The sequence below is a fragment of the Nomia melanderi genome, chromosome 5 (genome assembly GCF_051020985.1).
Source record: "Nomia melanderi isolate GNS246 chromosome 5, iyNomMela1, whole genome shotgun sequence".
Lineage (NCBI taxonomy): Eukaryota > Metazoa > Arthropoda > Insecta > Hymenoptera > Halictidae > Nomia > Nomia melanderi.
The window spans coordinates 17,057,218-17,070,348 of NC_135003.1; the positions used below are offsets into that span (position 1 = coordinate 17,057,218).

The 13,131-nt window shown below is 42.3% G+C and overlaps 1 protein-coding gene and 1 long non-coding RNA gene across 3 annotated transcripts; one reads left to right on the forward strand and one right to left on the reverse strand.

Annotated features, from left to right (window-relative positions):
• Positions 1 to 3,851: 3,851 nt before the first annotated feature.
• Positions 3,852 to 6,254, forward strand: LOC143174563 (uncharacterized). The gene is made up of 2 exons (XR_012998712.1): positions 3,852 to 4,614; positions 5,157 to 6,254. It is a non-coding gene; the product is annotated as an uncharacterized LOC143174563 (long non-coding RNA).
• Positions 5,358 to 11,948, reverse strand: LOC116424534 (very long chain fatty acid elongase 7). 2 transcript variants are annotated; one of them, XR_012998710.1, is made up of 6 exons: positions 11,456 to 11,948; positions 10,912 to 11,102; positions 10,165 to 10,245; positions 9,912 to 10,095; positions 6,545 to 7,979; positions 5,358 to 6,503 (listed from the first exon to the last, which is right to left on the reverse strand). XR_012998710.1 is itself a non-coding variant. In XM_031971059.2 (5 exons), exons 1-5 carry the CDS (start codon positions 11,514 to 11,516, stop codon positions 7,651 to 7,653), a joined length of 846 nt encoding a protein of 281 aa, XP_031826919.1. In that variant the 5' UTR covers positions 11,517 to 11,948; the 3' UTR covers positions 5,358 to 7,650. The 2 variants fall into 2 exon arrangements, 1 of the variants encoding a protein (XP_031826919.1); XM_031971059.2 differs by having other exon boundaries at positions 5,358 to 7,979.
• Between the last annotated feature and the right edge of the window lie 1,183 nt (positions 11,949 to 13,131).

The window sequence follows — 13,131 nt, forward strand, 5'->3', positions numbered from 1 at the left end:
ATAAGGCGCAATTGGATCGCCGAGACCGGCCGATAACGTTGTTAATAATCAACTGAGCTCGCGTCGCTCGCGATCCGGCCGGCCGGCGAAAGAATTTTCAAAGGGGAACAGGGGAAAACCATGGGACGCGCCGAATATTTGCCGTCGATGCAGTTCGCGGTTTGCGAAATTCGTGGACGGCTTTATTTGACCGGAATAAAGAGACGGTCATCGCTTGTTTGCCCCGTTAAACTCTCCGGTACGGTAAAACGACGTTCGCGCTCGCGTAGGATCTTTGTGGACGTTCATAGCGCACACGCTAGGCGAGAATTAATTTTTCCGAGAGGGCAGAGGGTATCGCGAATGTCCCGCGCGACGATCCGCTCTCGGGAGAATCGAGTTTCCTCGTGGAGATTAAGAGATCGAAGCGGTGAACTTCCTTGTTCCATGGACGACTCGTTAACCGTTCGATGCCACGTGTTTTCGCTGTTTTCCAAAAGCGCCAAGGAGCGCTTTTTCGCTTGTCCTATTCCCTCGCCAAAAGTGACAAGCGATGGCGCTTGTCTTATTCTCCGATTGAAAACGCCAAGGAACGCTGTTGCGCTGTTCTCTCCTCTATAAGCTGTGATTCTTTCAATTCAGTGTAAATGTGTAAATTAAGGAGGAAAGTCATTTTATTTCAATATTCCACATATTGACGCATCGTGCAAAGCTTAATATTATATGTAAGACTTTGTAATTTTGCAAACCGAATCGAGTGGTGACCGAGAGTCACCTATCGAGTGGAAAGAGTTAAGCGACAAGCTATTTTATTTAAATACTTCCTATGGCGATACAATGTTTAATTTAAAATACTAAATATTCAACTTCATAGTTTCGCTGTATCAGATCAAGCGGTGACTGAATTAATCACAATTAAACCTTTGCACTCGAAAGTTTCTTACTAGAAATATTTAACATTTTTTGACGAGGCAAAGATTATTCTTTGAGATTGACTCAAAGAGAAATCGCCAGTATATTGAGGAACAAAGCTATTTTATTCGAATATTTCACGTGTCAAGGCACCATACAAAGTTCAAAATTAAATATCAGATTCTATAGATTTACTGTATCAAATCAGGTGACTGATAGTCTCCCGAGTGCAAATTCATAGAGACTCAGCGTTAAAGAGAGCAGGAGGAGCTAACAGCGAATCTCAGAGTTACCTATACATCGGAGATACCGTTACGAATAATAGAAACACGCGGATCGGTAGCGAGTTTTCCAATATCTCCGAGTCCTCTCGAATCTCCAGTCGTTACGACCGGCACGAAAAGAAACGGAACGGTAGTGATATTCGAATTTCTGCAAATTACCGTCATGCAACGTAATCGTTAGTGAAATATTCAAACCTCGCCGCGTTATGGATATACCGTCTCTTATTCAATGCCTTCGGCTCACGTTTTCATTGAGATTCACTCGCGTCCTTGTCCCTGAATTCCGAGAGTGCCGTGTACACCGGTTAATATCGCGAAAAGTGGAATAGCGTGTTCGCCGAGAGTCACGTGCCCGGTCAAACAGTTTGCCGAAGACAACTCCGCGGAACGCCAACTCGCGAGAAGTCAATGTTGATCCGGATGGGACAATAAGTCGAGGAGATCGAGCGTATTCCTCGGCGGGGCCCTCCCGATCGTCCCCGATGCTCGCCGGGAGTTCGTTTATTTGATGTTTGCCGCATACGGGATCACCGTTGAATATTTCATGGGATTGTCATTCTAATTTCTCCCGGTCGCCTAGCTGCGAGGCGCAGTTACGCGGGGCAGTAAAGTTACAAGTAGGACGGCCGTGTTCGTTTCTTCGGTGCGCCCAGCGTTTACGGCTAGAAATCATGGAGTCTTAAATCAATCATTTTTAAGCGAACCGAAGGCTTGGCCGTTTTGATGGCCGCTCGGTTACGAGCCAGAACGTTTCTTCGGGGTTCGGCCAATAACAGGAGCACCGCCCGGAAAATCTATGGCAGTGTTTTTAGAGGCGATCGCTAACGGATTCGCGAAGTAACGAAATGGGACGCTTCGAGCAGCTCGATGGTAGCATTCCGTTGGAATAATCGTATCTCGAGCATTTTGTCTCCTCTGGGCGAGAGGTTAGAATTGACAGGTGCAGAGGTCACGTTTCTAGACGCGTTTGTTAACCGTTTCAGTGCCAACCAGCTATTTTGCGCTTCTTTGTCGCTCGGACAGCGCTCTAGGCTGCGATAACGCTCGGTTTCCGACGATGCGCGAAAATTTCAATTATATTTTTATATTAAACACTAGGTTACATTATCACGCATTTAATTCTACATAGCCTCAACCCTTTGCACTCGAAAAATTTGTCACTAGAAATATTCAATTTATTTTTATGAGATATAGATAACATTTTTTCCAACTTAACGAGGAATTTATTCAAAATAAGGGGAACAATGGTATTTTATTTCCACATTTCACGTATCGACAGATTACTCAAGACCTAATGTTAACACTAGGTTTACGGGCATTTATTGTACACTTTATTCTACTGTTCCTGGGGAAGTTGATATTCGTTCGTTTAGATTTTGGAAATTGCAGATGTAGGAATACAATCAGGATTCATATTCGGGTAATTGGATCGACGAAAACCGATTGAAACATTTACGAAATAATGTTTGTAAAATTCAATCTGCGTGAAATTGACGCAGTAAACCTAGTTAAAGACGCTGATATCTGTGCTTATGCTCAGAAAGATGTCAGAACAACACCGAATTGAAAGAATCACAGCTTATAGAGGAGAAAACAGCGCAATAGCGTTCGTTGGCATTTTCAATCGGAGAATAAGACAAGCGCCATCGCTTGGCACTTTTGGAGAGTTTGATCTCTTAATCTCCGTGCGGCAACAAGTTAGACTTAACAAGCGCAGAGCTCACGTTTCCAGAGACATTTCTTGACGGATCGTGTATGAAAATAAGATAATAAGATGCTTTTTACTTGGCTTGTTCAAAGTTCTTACTCGACTGGAAATAATTATGTGTCGGGTATTTATTAAAAGCAGTTTTTCCTGAATTCATTTGTGGGAGCTGCAACAACGGAGACGCAAGAAGTGCTAAAAAATAAATTGCTTGAGCTATGAATTGCATAGATGACTCGTTGAATTTATTAATTCTCGGTTCGAAACACTGTACGCAGATTCCCCGAAATGTTCGTTCTCGAACGACTTATCCGAGTCAAGGTTCCTAACTGTGTCCCGTGGGCCGTCGAGATACACCCCTAACGGAACTCTCGGCCTAGTCTCATCACTTTCTAACGAAACAGTCGCGCGTAATGAGTGCCCGACGTCTAAATAGCCTATGATTTACGACACAGAGCTTTTTAGACGTTAATGCATATGCATCGCACGATTCTGTAACAACCAGACTCTGTAACAGCGGTTTTTTGCGTCGAGATTTTCCACGCAGAATGTAGTTTATTAGAAGAAGCGAGGGAAAAAAAATATCACGTTGCAGTCGCAGCGGCGGTCGTTTTTTAATTATTTAGCCTTGCGTTTGCTTGCTCGAAACTTGCTATCGAATCGCATTACCGTGAGAACATTATGCATACGACAGAGATACGATTAAGCTGTCATCTGTGAAACTAGGCGGTGCACTTGAAACTGTTGCGACATTGAAACATTAGTTGACGTACGGTCCGATTATTTATCGATTGCACATCGATCGAATCGAACCTCAAACGTCCGTGTCCATTTAGAAACCGATTTCCTCGATTTACATCGATTTTCTCGACGCGTCGAGCGAATCGAATTTTAAACGTTAGTTTAATGATAAAGAAATGAAATTTCGGTGGCTCTGTCAGTCGCAGTGATCTTGACACTTAGGCGACCGCCTAAAATGAACAATAACTACAACCTCCTCGATTATACTTGATTGAACTCATTCAGTTAAGCGTTTCGTTAAAACGAGAACCGTATTCGATGAATTGCGAATAACCCTACTTCAAGACTTAATAATACAAAAGAAAAGATAAACAGAATGAAAGGCAATACGTTGATAAGTGAAAAGTGGGAGATCTCCCTATTCGGTTGGCTAAGTGTTAGGGAAGCGATCACGAACAGTCAATTCCATATTCAATATCATGTTCCACGCAATGTAATTACAGCAGAATTACAAGCATATTTCTACTTAACACTGAAACTATCGATCATTCGATGCAATTATTATACAATCTTCATAAAAATGCAACGATAGACGGTATCTTCGGACACACGTTACAATGCTCGATCGTATCGATCTACCTGTAAGCCGATTTCCGATTTCAAACGGTCAGCAATCGCGAAACAAGAGAACCGATGAGTACACGCGGCGACTAAAGCTTTCGCGGTCAACGTGTTAATGATACGCGGCCGAACAATGAGAGGCAAAAACGTCGACCTCCATTCGCGCGCGTGGACGTCTAACAACGATTATCGGTCACGGAACTAGCGCGGATGATAATCGGATCGGGGTCCAGAGGTGAAACCGAAATTCTTCGTGGTTCCGAAGGAATCATAACGGCACCTGCCGCTAAACCGTTCTCCCGTGTTTTGTGTCTTCCTTCCTGTCTACGTGGGTCGCCTTTCGCTTGGACCGGCCGTTAAAATGTCAGAAAAGTAGGCCACCTTTTTTCCGAACAGCTCTTAACCTGGCCTACGCCTGCCGGTATATCAATCTCCGTGTTTCATTAAAAACAGGTCAAGGCGGTCGGTCGATCCGGTAAATCGTAACGAATAGTCAGTTTCGTGCGCGCTCGAACGCCGCGTCTTCGGCCGAATCGGAAAATTCCGATTGGTCAACGTTTCGGTTAACGCCGATCGATTCGCGGCTCGAAAGAACGCCGGTTCCTGGGCCCACTTTGACCCAGTTCCGCGGCGGTTCCGCGCGACGTCCGAGCTTATGGCGCGAGTTAACGCTTATCGCGCCGGGAATACTGTTGCATGCTCGCCGAGTCATCTTCCGATCAATTTTCTTCGTTCTAAAGAGCGAAACCAACACGCGATGCAACTATTATAGTGTTTACTCGCTAGGGGATAGTTGAATATTTATAAATGCTATATGGATATGTAATGATAAACAACCGGCAAGAAATTCATTTAAATTTTGTGATTGACACAGCGAATGTGATAAGGGTATTCGTTCGATCCAAATGTTCCAGATTTTTCACTCGGCGACTGCTTTGTTTACTGGTCCTTCGAATCGACGTGAAACGAGTTCGAGAACTTCGAGAAATTCAACCTCTCGAGACAACGATCATTCCTGTGAACAATGCACCGACGTCGGATAGCTTGGAATAAATCATCGAAAATTCGAGTGCTGGAAAATTGCGAGGACTAAGGTTCAAGGGAAGTCAACCTCATCTTATTCTCTAATTTAATCGCGTCAGATCTAACAGCTTTCGTGCGTCAAGTGAAAACAATTCAGTGTAAGATAAGTATAAATATTGTTCATCCTCGATGCGATGCCGAATCGCTTGGATGCTATAACGTTCGAATTTGTAAGCCACATTGTCACGCATTTAATTCGACATAGCCTTAACCCTTTGCACTCAAAGAATTTGTCACTAGAAATGTTCAATTTATTTTTATGAGATATAGATGACACTTTTTTCAACTTAACGAGGAATCTATTGAAAATAAGGGGAACAATGGTATTTTATTTCCACATTTCACGCGTCGACAGATTACTCAAGATCTAACGTTAAGGGTTAATTTATTGAAGTTGAAATTTATTCAAATGCAGAGGGTTAATTTATTGAAACTGTCACGCGCTTTAACTCTCGGAGAACCGAATTTGCATTTTTCCCATTATTGCAATTCAACTTTGTACTGTACGTGAACGCGTTAATTCGAAACAGAACTAACGTTGCATATTCACTCAACGACAAACAGGCACACTGACATGTACATACGCAGACACACACGCGCACACGCACACTGTGCTTCCCGAAGCGTTTTCGCAAAGCGTCAACTGTCTAGAGTCAGATCTGAATAGGTTGCTGACCGGCTGGCTGATCGAAACTTCCCAGTACGATTGTATCTCGGAGATGGCAAGCTGGCTAGGCGGAGAGTAAGTCTAATAATGGTAATCTATATTTCCTTTCACGCATCTTTTCGGTATTGTGTACTTAGTTTGAAATTTCTTGTAACTCGGAGATCCGATTTTCGCTTAACACTAGTTTAATTTAACTGCGTTTAGCTTAACGCAGGTTTAGTCTATATTTTATTCTATCGTTCCCTAGAAGAGTATACGTTTGTTTATACAGATTGTGGGAGTCAGTGTTTCAAGAATTATGTGTATTCGCAGATTCGATGAAAATCGAGGTACACTGTCGCGAAATAATACTTAAACAGTTCAATATCGGATTGAAATTCCCGTAAATACAGCGTTTGTTGCGATCGCTAAATTTTGCTTAGAAATTCTTGCAATCTTCTGTTTAATACGTTGACTGCCACGATGGTCGAAATTACTTAACCAATTAACTGTGGAATTTAGTTGGAAAAACCTCTGGTTCTGCGCAGTAAAATAAAAAAGTTGAGCGTGTACTTCTTCTAGAGTATATTTTAATGAGAGATCAAAGCGGAACAAAGAAGAATTATATGTTTATGTGAAAAAGTAAAGTATTCATCGCTGAAAGAGTACGATGTCAAGCTTTATGACGTGTATACTCGTCAAACACAGTTAATTGGTTAAGAACGATTACAATAAGAAGATTGATATCAAACAAGAATCTTTAGTTACATTATCTGGTAGGTAACAGCGTAATACGAGTACTGTAATACCAAATCATCGGCGTCCTCAACAGCTGTCGTTCGCAAATATGAAAATTCGTAAATCTGTAAAATCTGAACATTCACATCGGAGAGAAGTGGAGGGAAGATTAGAAACAGCAGATTGTAACAAGACGTACCCTCTATATACATAGATTCTCGGTAGACCGTGATAGCAACAATGAAACCGCAAAATGTGAGATCTCGGAGAATCCCGATGATCATTTTAACACGTTGCGTACCGGTAACGAGAAAACTCTCATTTTCATATAAAGACACTTAGCTATAACTTCGCTAATTACCACAGCATTGAAATATAAAATTTCATTCGAATCAATTATTTATTTAACACGTTGAACGCCACACGATTTCATAGTACAAAACACTCGAAATGGAAAAAGTATAGCATTAAATCATCTGATTGAATTGCATTGTTATCATTGCACGTTCGATTAGATAGCATTATTTGCGATATAGGAATGTTTTCAGACAATCATCGTTTCATTAAGCGAATTGTAGTAATTCGATGGCATTCACCGTGTTAAAATATATTACATAACAACACATCCGAGTTTCTCTATGCATAATACAAGTTGACCTCACTGAAAATTGCACAATTCAGTTTTCTCAAAATTAACCAGTACACAGTACGTTAAAATTCACAAATCTACAAATTTACACAACAGCCGAGAATCCAAGCCGCTGATGCTGAGAATAAATATCGAAAAATGTGAAAGATAAACGCAGATGTGCCACGTAGAACCTAGCTAGCCTTGTCATCTCTGCGGCGTACCTTCGGTTCGCGCCCCGGCTTCGGGGCGGATTCGCGCGTCGAAACGTGCAACGTGCTCCGGAGGCACGGCCATGCTTCCGGTGAACGGCCTATTGGCTCTTGGGTTTGCCGTTCGCCGCTTCCGAGCCGACGCCGTTCTGACTGACCTTCGGCGTCTTCTTCTTGATGTACGTTTTATAGTAAAAGTCACCGAACAGCACCATCATGAAGACGTTCTGCGGAATGAGCACCGCCGCCGTCCACTTCGGGAAGCCGCAGTCCTCCACGAACACCAGCACCACGTAATGAATGAGCAGCATCGCGAACTGGATCATCTGCAGCTGAGTGATGTACTTCTTCCACCAGGTTCTGCCTATCCGCAGCGAAGTCGCCAGGTAATGGCTGTACATCACCACGTGGACGAACGAGTTCACTGTGCCTGAAGCGGAAGCACGTTATTGTTGTACGATACGTTCGAAATACATGTGAATTAGATTTTTTCGAGGATTGGTAACTTTAACACGTCAGACTTTCCGTTCAGGCAGGGACCGGCCGCGGGCTTTAGGTTCATGTCACACGACCGCGCGTGTCGCCGATGTGAGACTAAATGTTTTGCTTAGGCGACATCGGTTTTTGTTCAGTCAACGCTTAAAAAGAAAGAATATAATATTTAAAAGAAGTTAATCCAGTTTGTTAGGTACTCGTGGTTACCGTAATGGTCGAGCTTTGTAGGCGTTTGCACGTGGTGTGCTAATAAACTTGCATGTCTCGAAGGACCACCCGATAAGATCGGGAACGAAACTTAGAAATGAGTAGGAGGTGAAGTGGACTTTGACTCTAGCGCTATGCGCTCGATCGAAATTGCTACTCGATACTTTGTAAACCTTGCTTCCTACTCCGTACTCCGTGCTATGTACTATTTGAGTTGATACTTGTCTAACTTGTTTCTAACTTGTGTTTCTAACTATGCGTATCCCACCGACTGGGCCTCCCAGAATCGTCCTCGACGACACCTCCGCAATGTCGTCTTCGCGGGGGTGAAGACGTTCCGGTTGGCCCTTTTAGATCTAGATGGTTGCGGAAGGGAGACACAGTCCCCTCCCTTCTTGGGTCTTCCGAGTTGCTAATGTTAATAACTAATTCGACCCGTTTGCAATCGTCGACCGTGGCAGGTAAAAAGCGAGAAACGCTTTGGCCTTAATAACACACGCTAACGGACGGGCTAGAGAGTTAAAACTGCTGGTGACTGCTGGAGTTAAATTCTTTGCCGTCTTTGAACCTAATATTCGGGAATTATTATTATAACATTGAGAAAACTCCGGTCCTCGAGCCGATATTTCGGCTCGTCCGTCAGCGGTGACGGCCGCGTCTGGGCCTGAACGGAACGCCAAGCAAATCAAGCTGGGCACGGGAATTCGAACGGCTGGCAGCTTGACCGGAAGCACAATAACGTCGCCTCGGTTCTTTTGTTTTGTGTATTTCCATCCATTATGCATGATGGACACGTTGACACACAAGGACGTGTGAGAATACTGTGGAACTGCTTACGGTTATTTATAAGGAGTAGAAAATAGTATGGTAATAAATAGGGAATGATAAACGGTATCGCCCAAGTGGCAATTCTTTGTGTTAGACTCTTCCGAGTGTTGGTAAGTTCCAGTAACTCTGGTATCAATGACTCCTAGTAAACTAGTAGCTTTAATACTAGAACTACCGAGCATTTAATACGATTGATATGTGATCCCTATTAAAATTGTAATAATTCATTGTTATCGATTCCTTCGGACGTTCATTGGAGTATTCAAGTGAAACTGTTTACTTTCAAGATCATTTCGAGCATTCGGTGGTTTAAGATATCAATAATTACGAAATAAAGTCACTTTCACTGGTACGTAGTTCCAGTGTTAATAAAGCAACGTTCAACGAGCTCTCCGTTTCACTCGCCTTAGTCGATTTCCTTTGTAATCAAATGTCAAGTTCATTTGAATTTCTAATTATCTCTTAACACGTTCAGTGCCGCGTGTACATGTGGTACACGTTAATTTTTGTAACGAAAATAAAAGATCTAAGAAATGTAGCATTTTTCATTTTCGCTAGGGGTGCTATAAAAATTAGTTGCAGTTAATAGGGTTAATGGTTAATAACTTCCGATCTTCGCGCAGCGAAGAGATCTTATAACGCCATCAAACGATAGAAATAAAGTCAATATTTCTATCGATGTTCTATAAATCATCGTTCTTTTAGGTTCCTTTACGGGAACGAGAACTTTCACAGAAATCCGTGCCGCGGTAACATTGCGATCAAAGGGAATAGCCTGGAATTTTTCTGGACGGGATGAAAAACGTATTCCGGCAATCTAATCTCAGCTTACCCAAGAAGATGAGATGGCCGCCGGGCAAAAATTTCGTCGTCGCCCACGTGCCGAACGCCATCCCCGCGTGATGGTAGATGTGAAGGAACGAGATCTGGTTCCCTTTCTTCCGGAGAACGAAGAAAACCGTGTCCAACAGATCCAGCAGCTTTACGATGAAGAACAACCACACTACCCTGGTTTTCTGCGGTTCGAACGATCTCGTTAGCGATCGCCTATCTCGTGTATTTAACGGAGAGTTGAACTTACTCACCTCTAACGATTTCGGGTCGGTCGAGTAGTTGACCGGCTCGCAAATGATGTTGTGACCATCCAGCCAAGCCAGAACCATTGCCTATGAGTTGAAACGTCAACTTGGTAATACTGTATGATATACTTTTGGAGTAAATGTAGATTCAATGATTTTCTTACAGTTATTCTTGTAAGTCTGTTATCAATATTTATAGTATTGATATTATAACTATTTATAGTATTAAATCTATTATCACTATTCATACTATTGAGTCTATTGTAACTATTTATAGTATTGAGTCTATAATGACCATTCATAGTATTAAGTCTACTGGAACTATTCATAGTATTGAGTCTATTATCACTATTCATAGTATTAAGTCTATTGTAATTATTCATAGTATTGAGTCTATTATCACTATTCATAGTATTAAGTCTATTGTAACTATTCATAGTATTGAGTCTATTATAACTATTTACAGTATTAAGTCTATTATCACTATTCATAGTATTAAATCTATTGTAACTATTCATAGTATTGAGTCTACTATCACTATTCATAGTATTGACACTATTGTAACTATTTATACTATTAAGTCTATTATAATCATTTACAGTTATAGTTTTCCTATTATCCTACTGAATCGATCAGGATTCTCCGTAATCACGGCGCTAATAAAGAAAACGACACTATACTTTGTCGCGAACGCCGAGAGGAAACTTCAGCAAAAGTTTGGCAAGCAAAGGATTAGAGATCTTTCATGCGTACCTTATAAAATATATACGCGCATATTATTATTTGCGTGACGTTGTACAGCTGCATCACTTTCTCCAGTTTGAAGGGCTCCCTCTTCATCATGATGGTGGGGCCAAGATCGCGCACGAAGTACAAATAGAAGCCTACTATTGCGAGCGTGGTCCATGGCGAACTCATGAACAAGTAGTTCCCTGTTCTGGGATCTTCGGGAAGAAACATTATTAGAATCGTTCCTTCGCGTGTTTACCAATTTAATCCTTTGCACTCGAAAGTTTCATATTTAACATTAAGTCTTGAGTAATCTGTTGATACGTGAAATGTGGAAATGAAGTGCCACTGTTCCCCTTATTTCGAATAGATTTCTCGTTAAGTTTAAAAAAAATGTCATCTACACCTCCTAAAAATAAATTGAATATTTCTAGTGACAAACTTTTGGAGTGCAAAGGGTTAATAACTGCGAAACAAACGAATCGAAGCGAGTCATTTTAACTAGTAAAGCAAGGGATTCCATTGCTGTCAGCGATCATTCGTTACCTCGAGTTTATGGTGGCCGTACCTGACAGTTCGTCGTTAATGTAGAGGTACCCCTGGTAGATTCGATGTAATAACGTCGCCATGGTAGTGCCTGAATCTCAAGTGTCCCTGATTCCCTCTAACTACCTCGTACCACTTGTAAATCCTCGAATCGTGATCAGAATTTTCCAAAGGGAACCAGCGTCGTTCGTCGATCGGTACACCTATCTCCGGAAAGTCGATGTTTCCTTGTACTTAGAGCATCGAGCGTGCGTCCCTTGTCATCGGCGATACTGCACTGCAGGAGGACATCGAGGGAAAAAGAAGCGAAGCGACGAAAACGAGGCGGCAAGACATCAAACGAGCGTTTAGCCTGTTTGAGTCTATTCGTGGTTCCCAGGGAACGATCGAACTAAACACCGTCGGAATACAAGGCGGACTGATTGAATTTGTTCACTCTGCTGAAACGTAGCGCCGCCGACACGGGTGACAATATGTTTTAATTATGAGAACGTCGGAGGGAAGCGTGCTGAGGTGCTCGCGGCTGGACTAGCGCAATAACTTTGACTCTCTTCTGGCAACGGTGTACGCCCTCAGATGACCTTAGCAGAGCTTGATCACTCCTCGATACGATGAATACTCACTTTCGGCGCTACCTTTCGAAAACAATGGAAGTTATAGACGTCTTTAAACGTCGCGATACGTTTTGTTAGACTGATAGGTTTCGCTGCATCGTTTCAGGTTGACTTTATATTTTTCTATTCTTTTCAGTTTATGTCGTGAACCTATGTGTTAAGGATCTGATTTGGTTAGGTTAATGCCATAAGCACGATCGATAATTAACTAAATTTCACGGTGAAACACACTTGTCATTTTGAGGCCTGGACGCTGAGTTCGAGTTTCGAGCATAAAAATGTGGAAATCGATAAGACGTTGCGGGACGATCGATTCTTGCTTGCTTGCAACAATCGTGGTTATGAAATGTTAACCCCTTGCTCTCGAAGATCAAGTTCAAACAGAAAACAAGGAAAAAACAAATTTAAGACCGTTCGTTTGTTACGCCTGAGAAACAATAAATTTTTGAATGAATTTTCATACGCATACTTATCCACACTTATCCCCGGATAATTGCCGAATACGCAGTACGCGCCGCGGACGGTATTCCGAGCGCGGGGGGTTAATCATTATCATACGTTGACTACAATGAAGTCGAACGATGATAGGGCAAATTCAAATGATCCCGCTGCCGTTTCAATGTCCTAGGAACCAGTTGTTGTTTCCCATTGCAAAAGTTTCGAGGGTGACGCGAGATAATTTTAATCGTAGTCATCGACCGATTCCACGTGTCACCGTGACATGAAAATTACCTCAGCCCAATCCGTGTCCTGGCTACATCGTTCGAATACGTCGTCGGATGTGTGCGCGCGACACGTAGCTTCCGGAGGACGAGTCGGAACTTCGATTCGTTTTCGAGACGATCAGTCCCTTTCGCCTCGTTCTAGACGACGCGGATAAATTCTAGTTAAATCTCGTATTACGTAAAGAAGCCACTGAACAACCTTATCGACAGAACGCATCACGCGAATGATACAACTTTTTACCGCAAGCAATTAATTGTAACATTCAGCTTTTTACCGCAAGCAATTAACTGTAACATTCAGCTTTTTACCGCAAGCAATTAATTGTATCACTTAGGTAAACACCTTTTTACGATCCCAC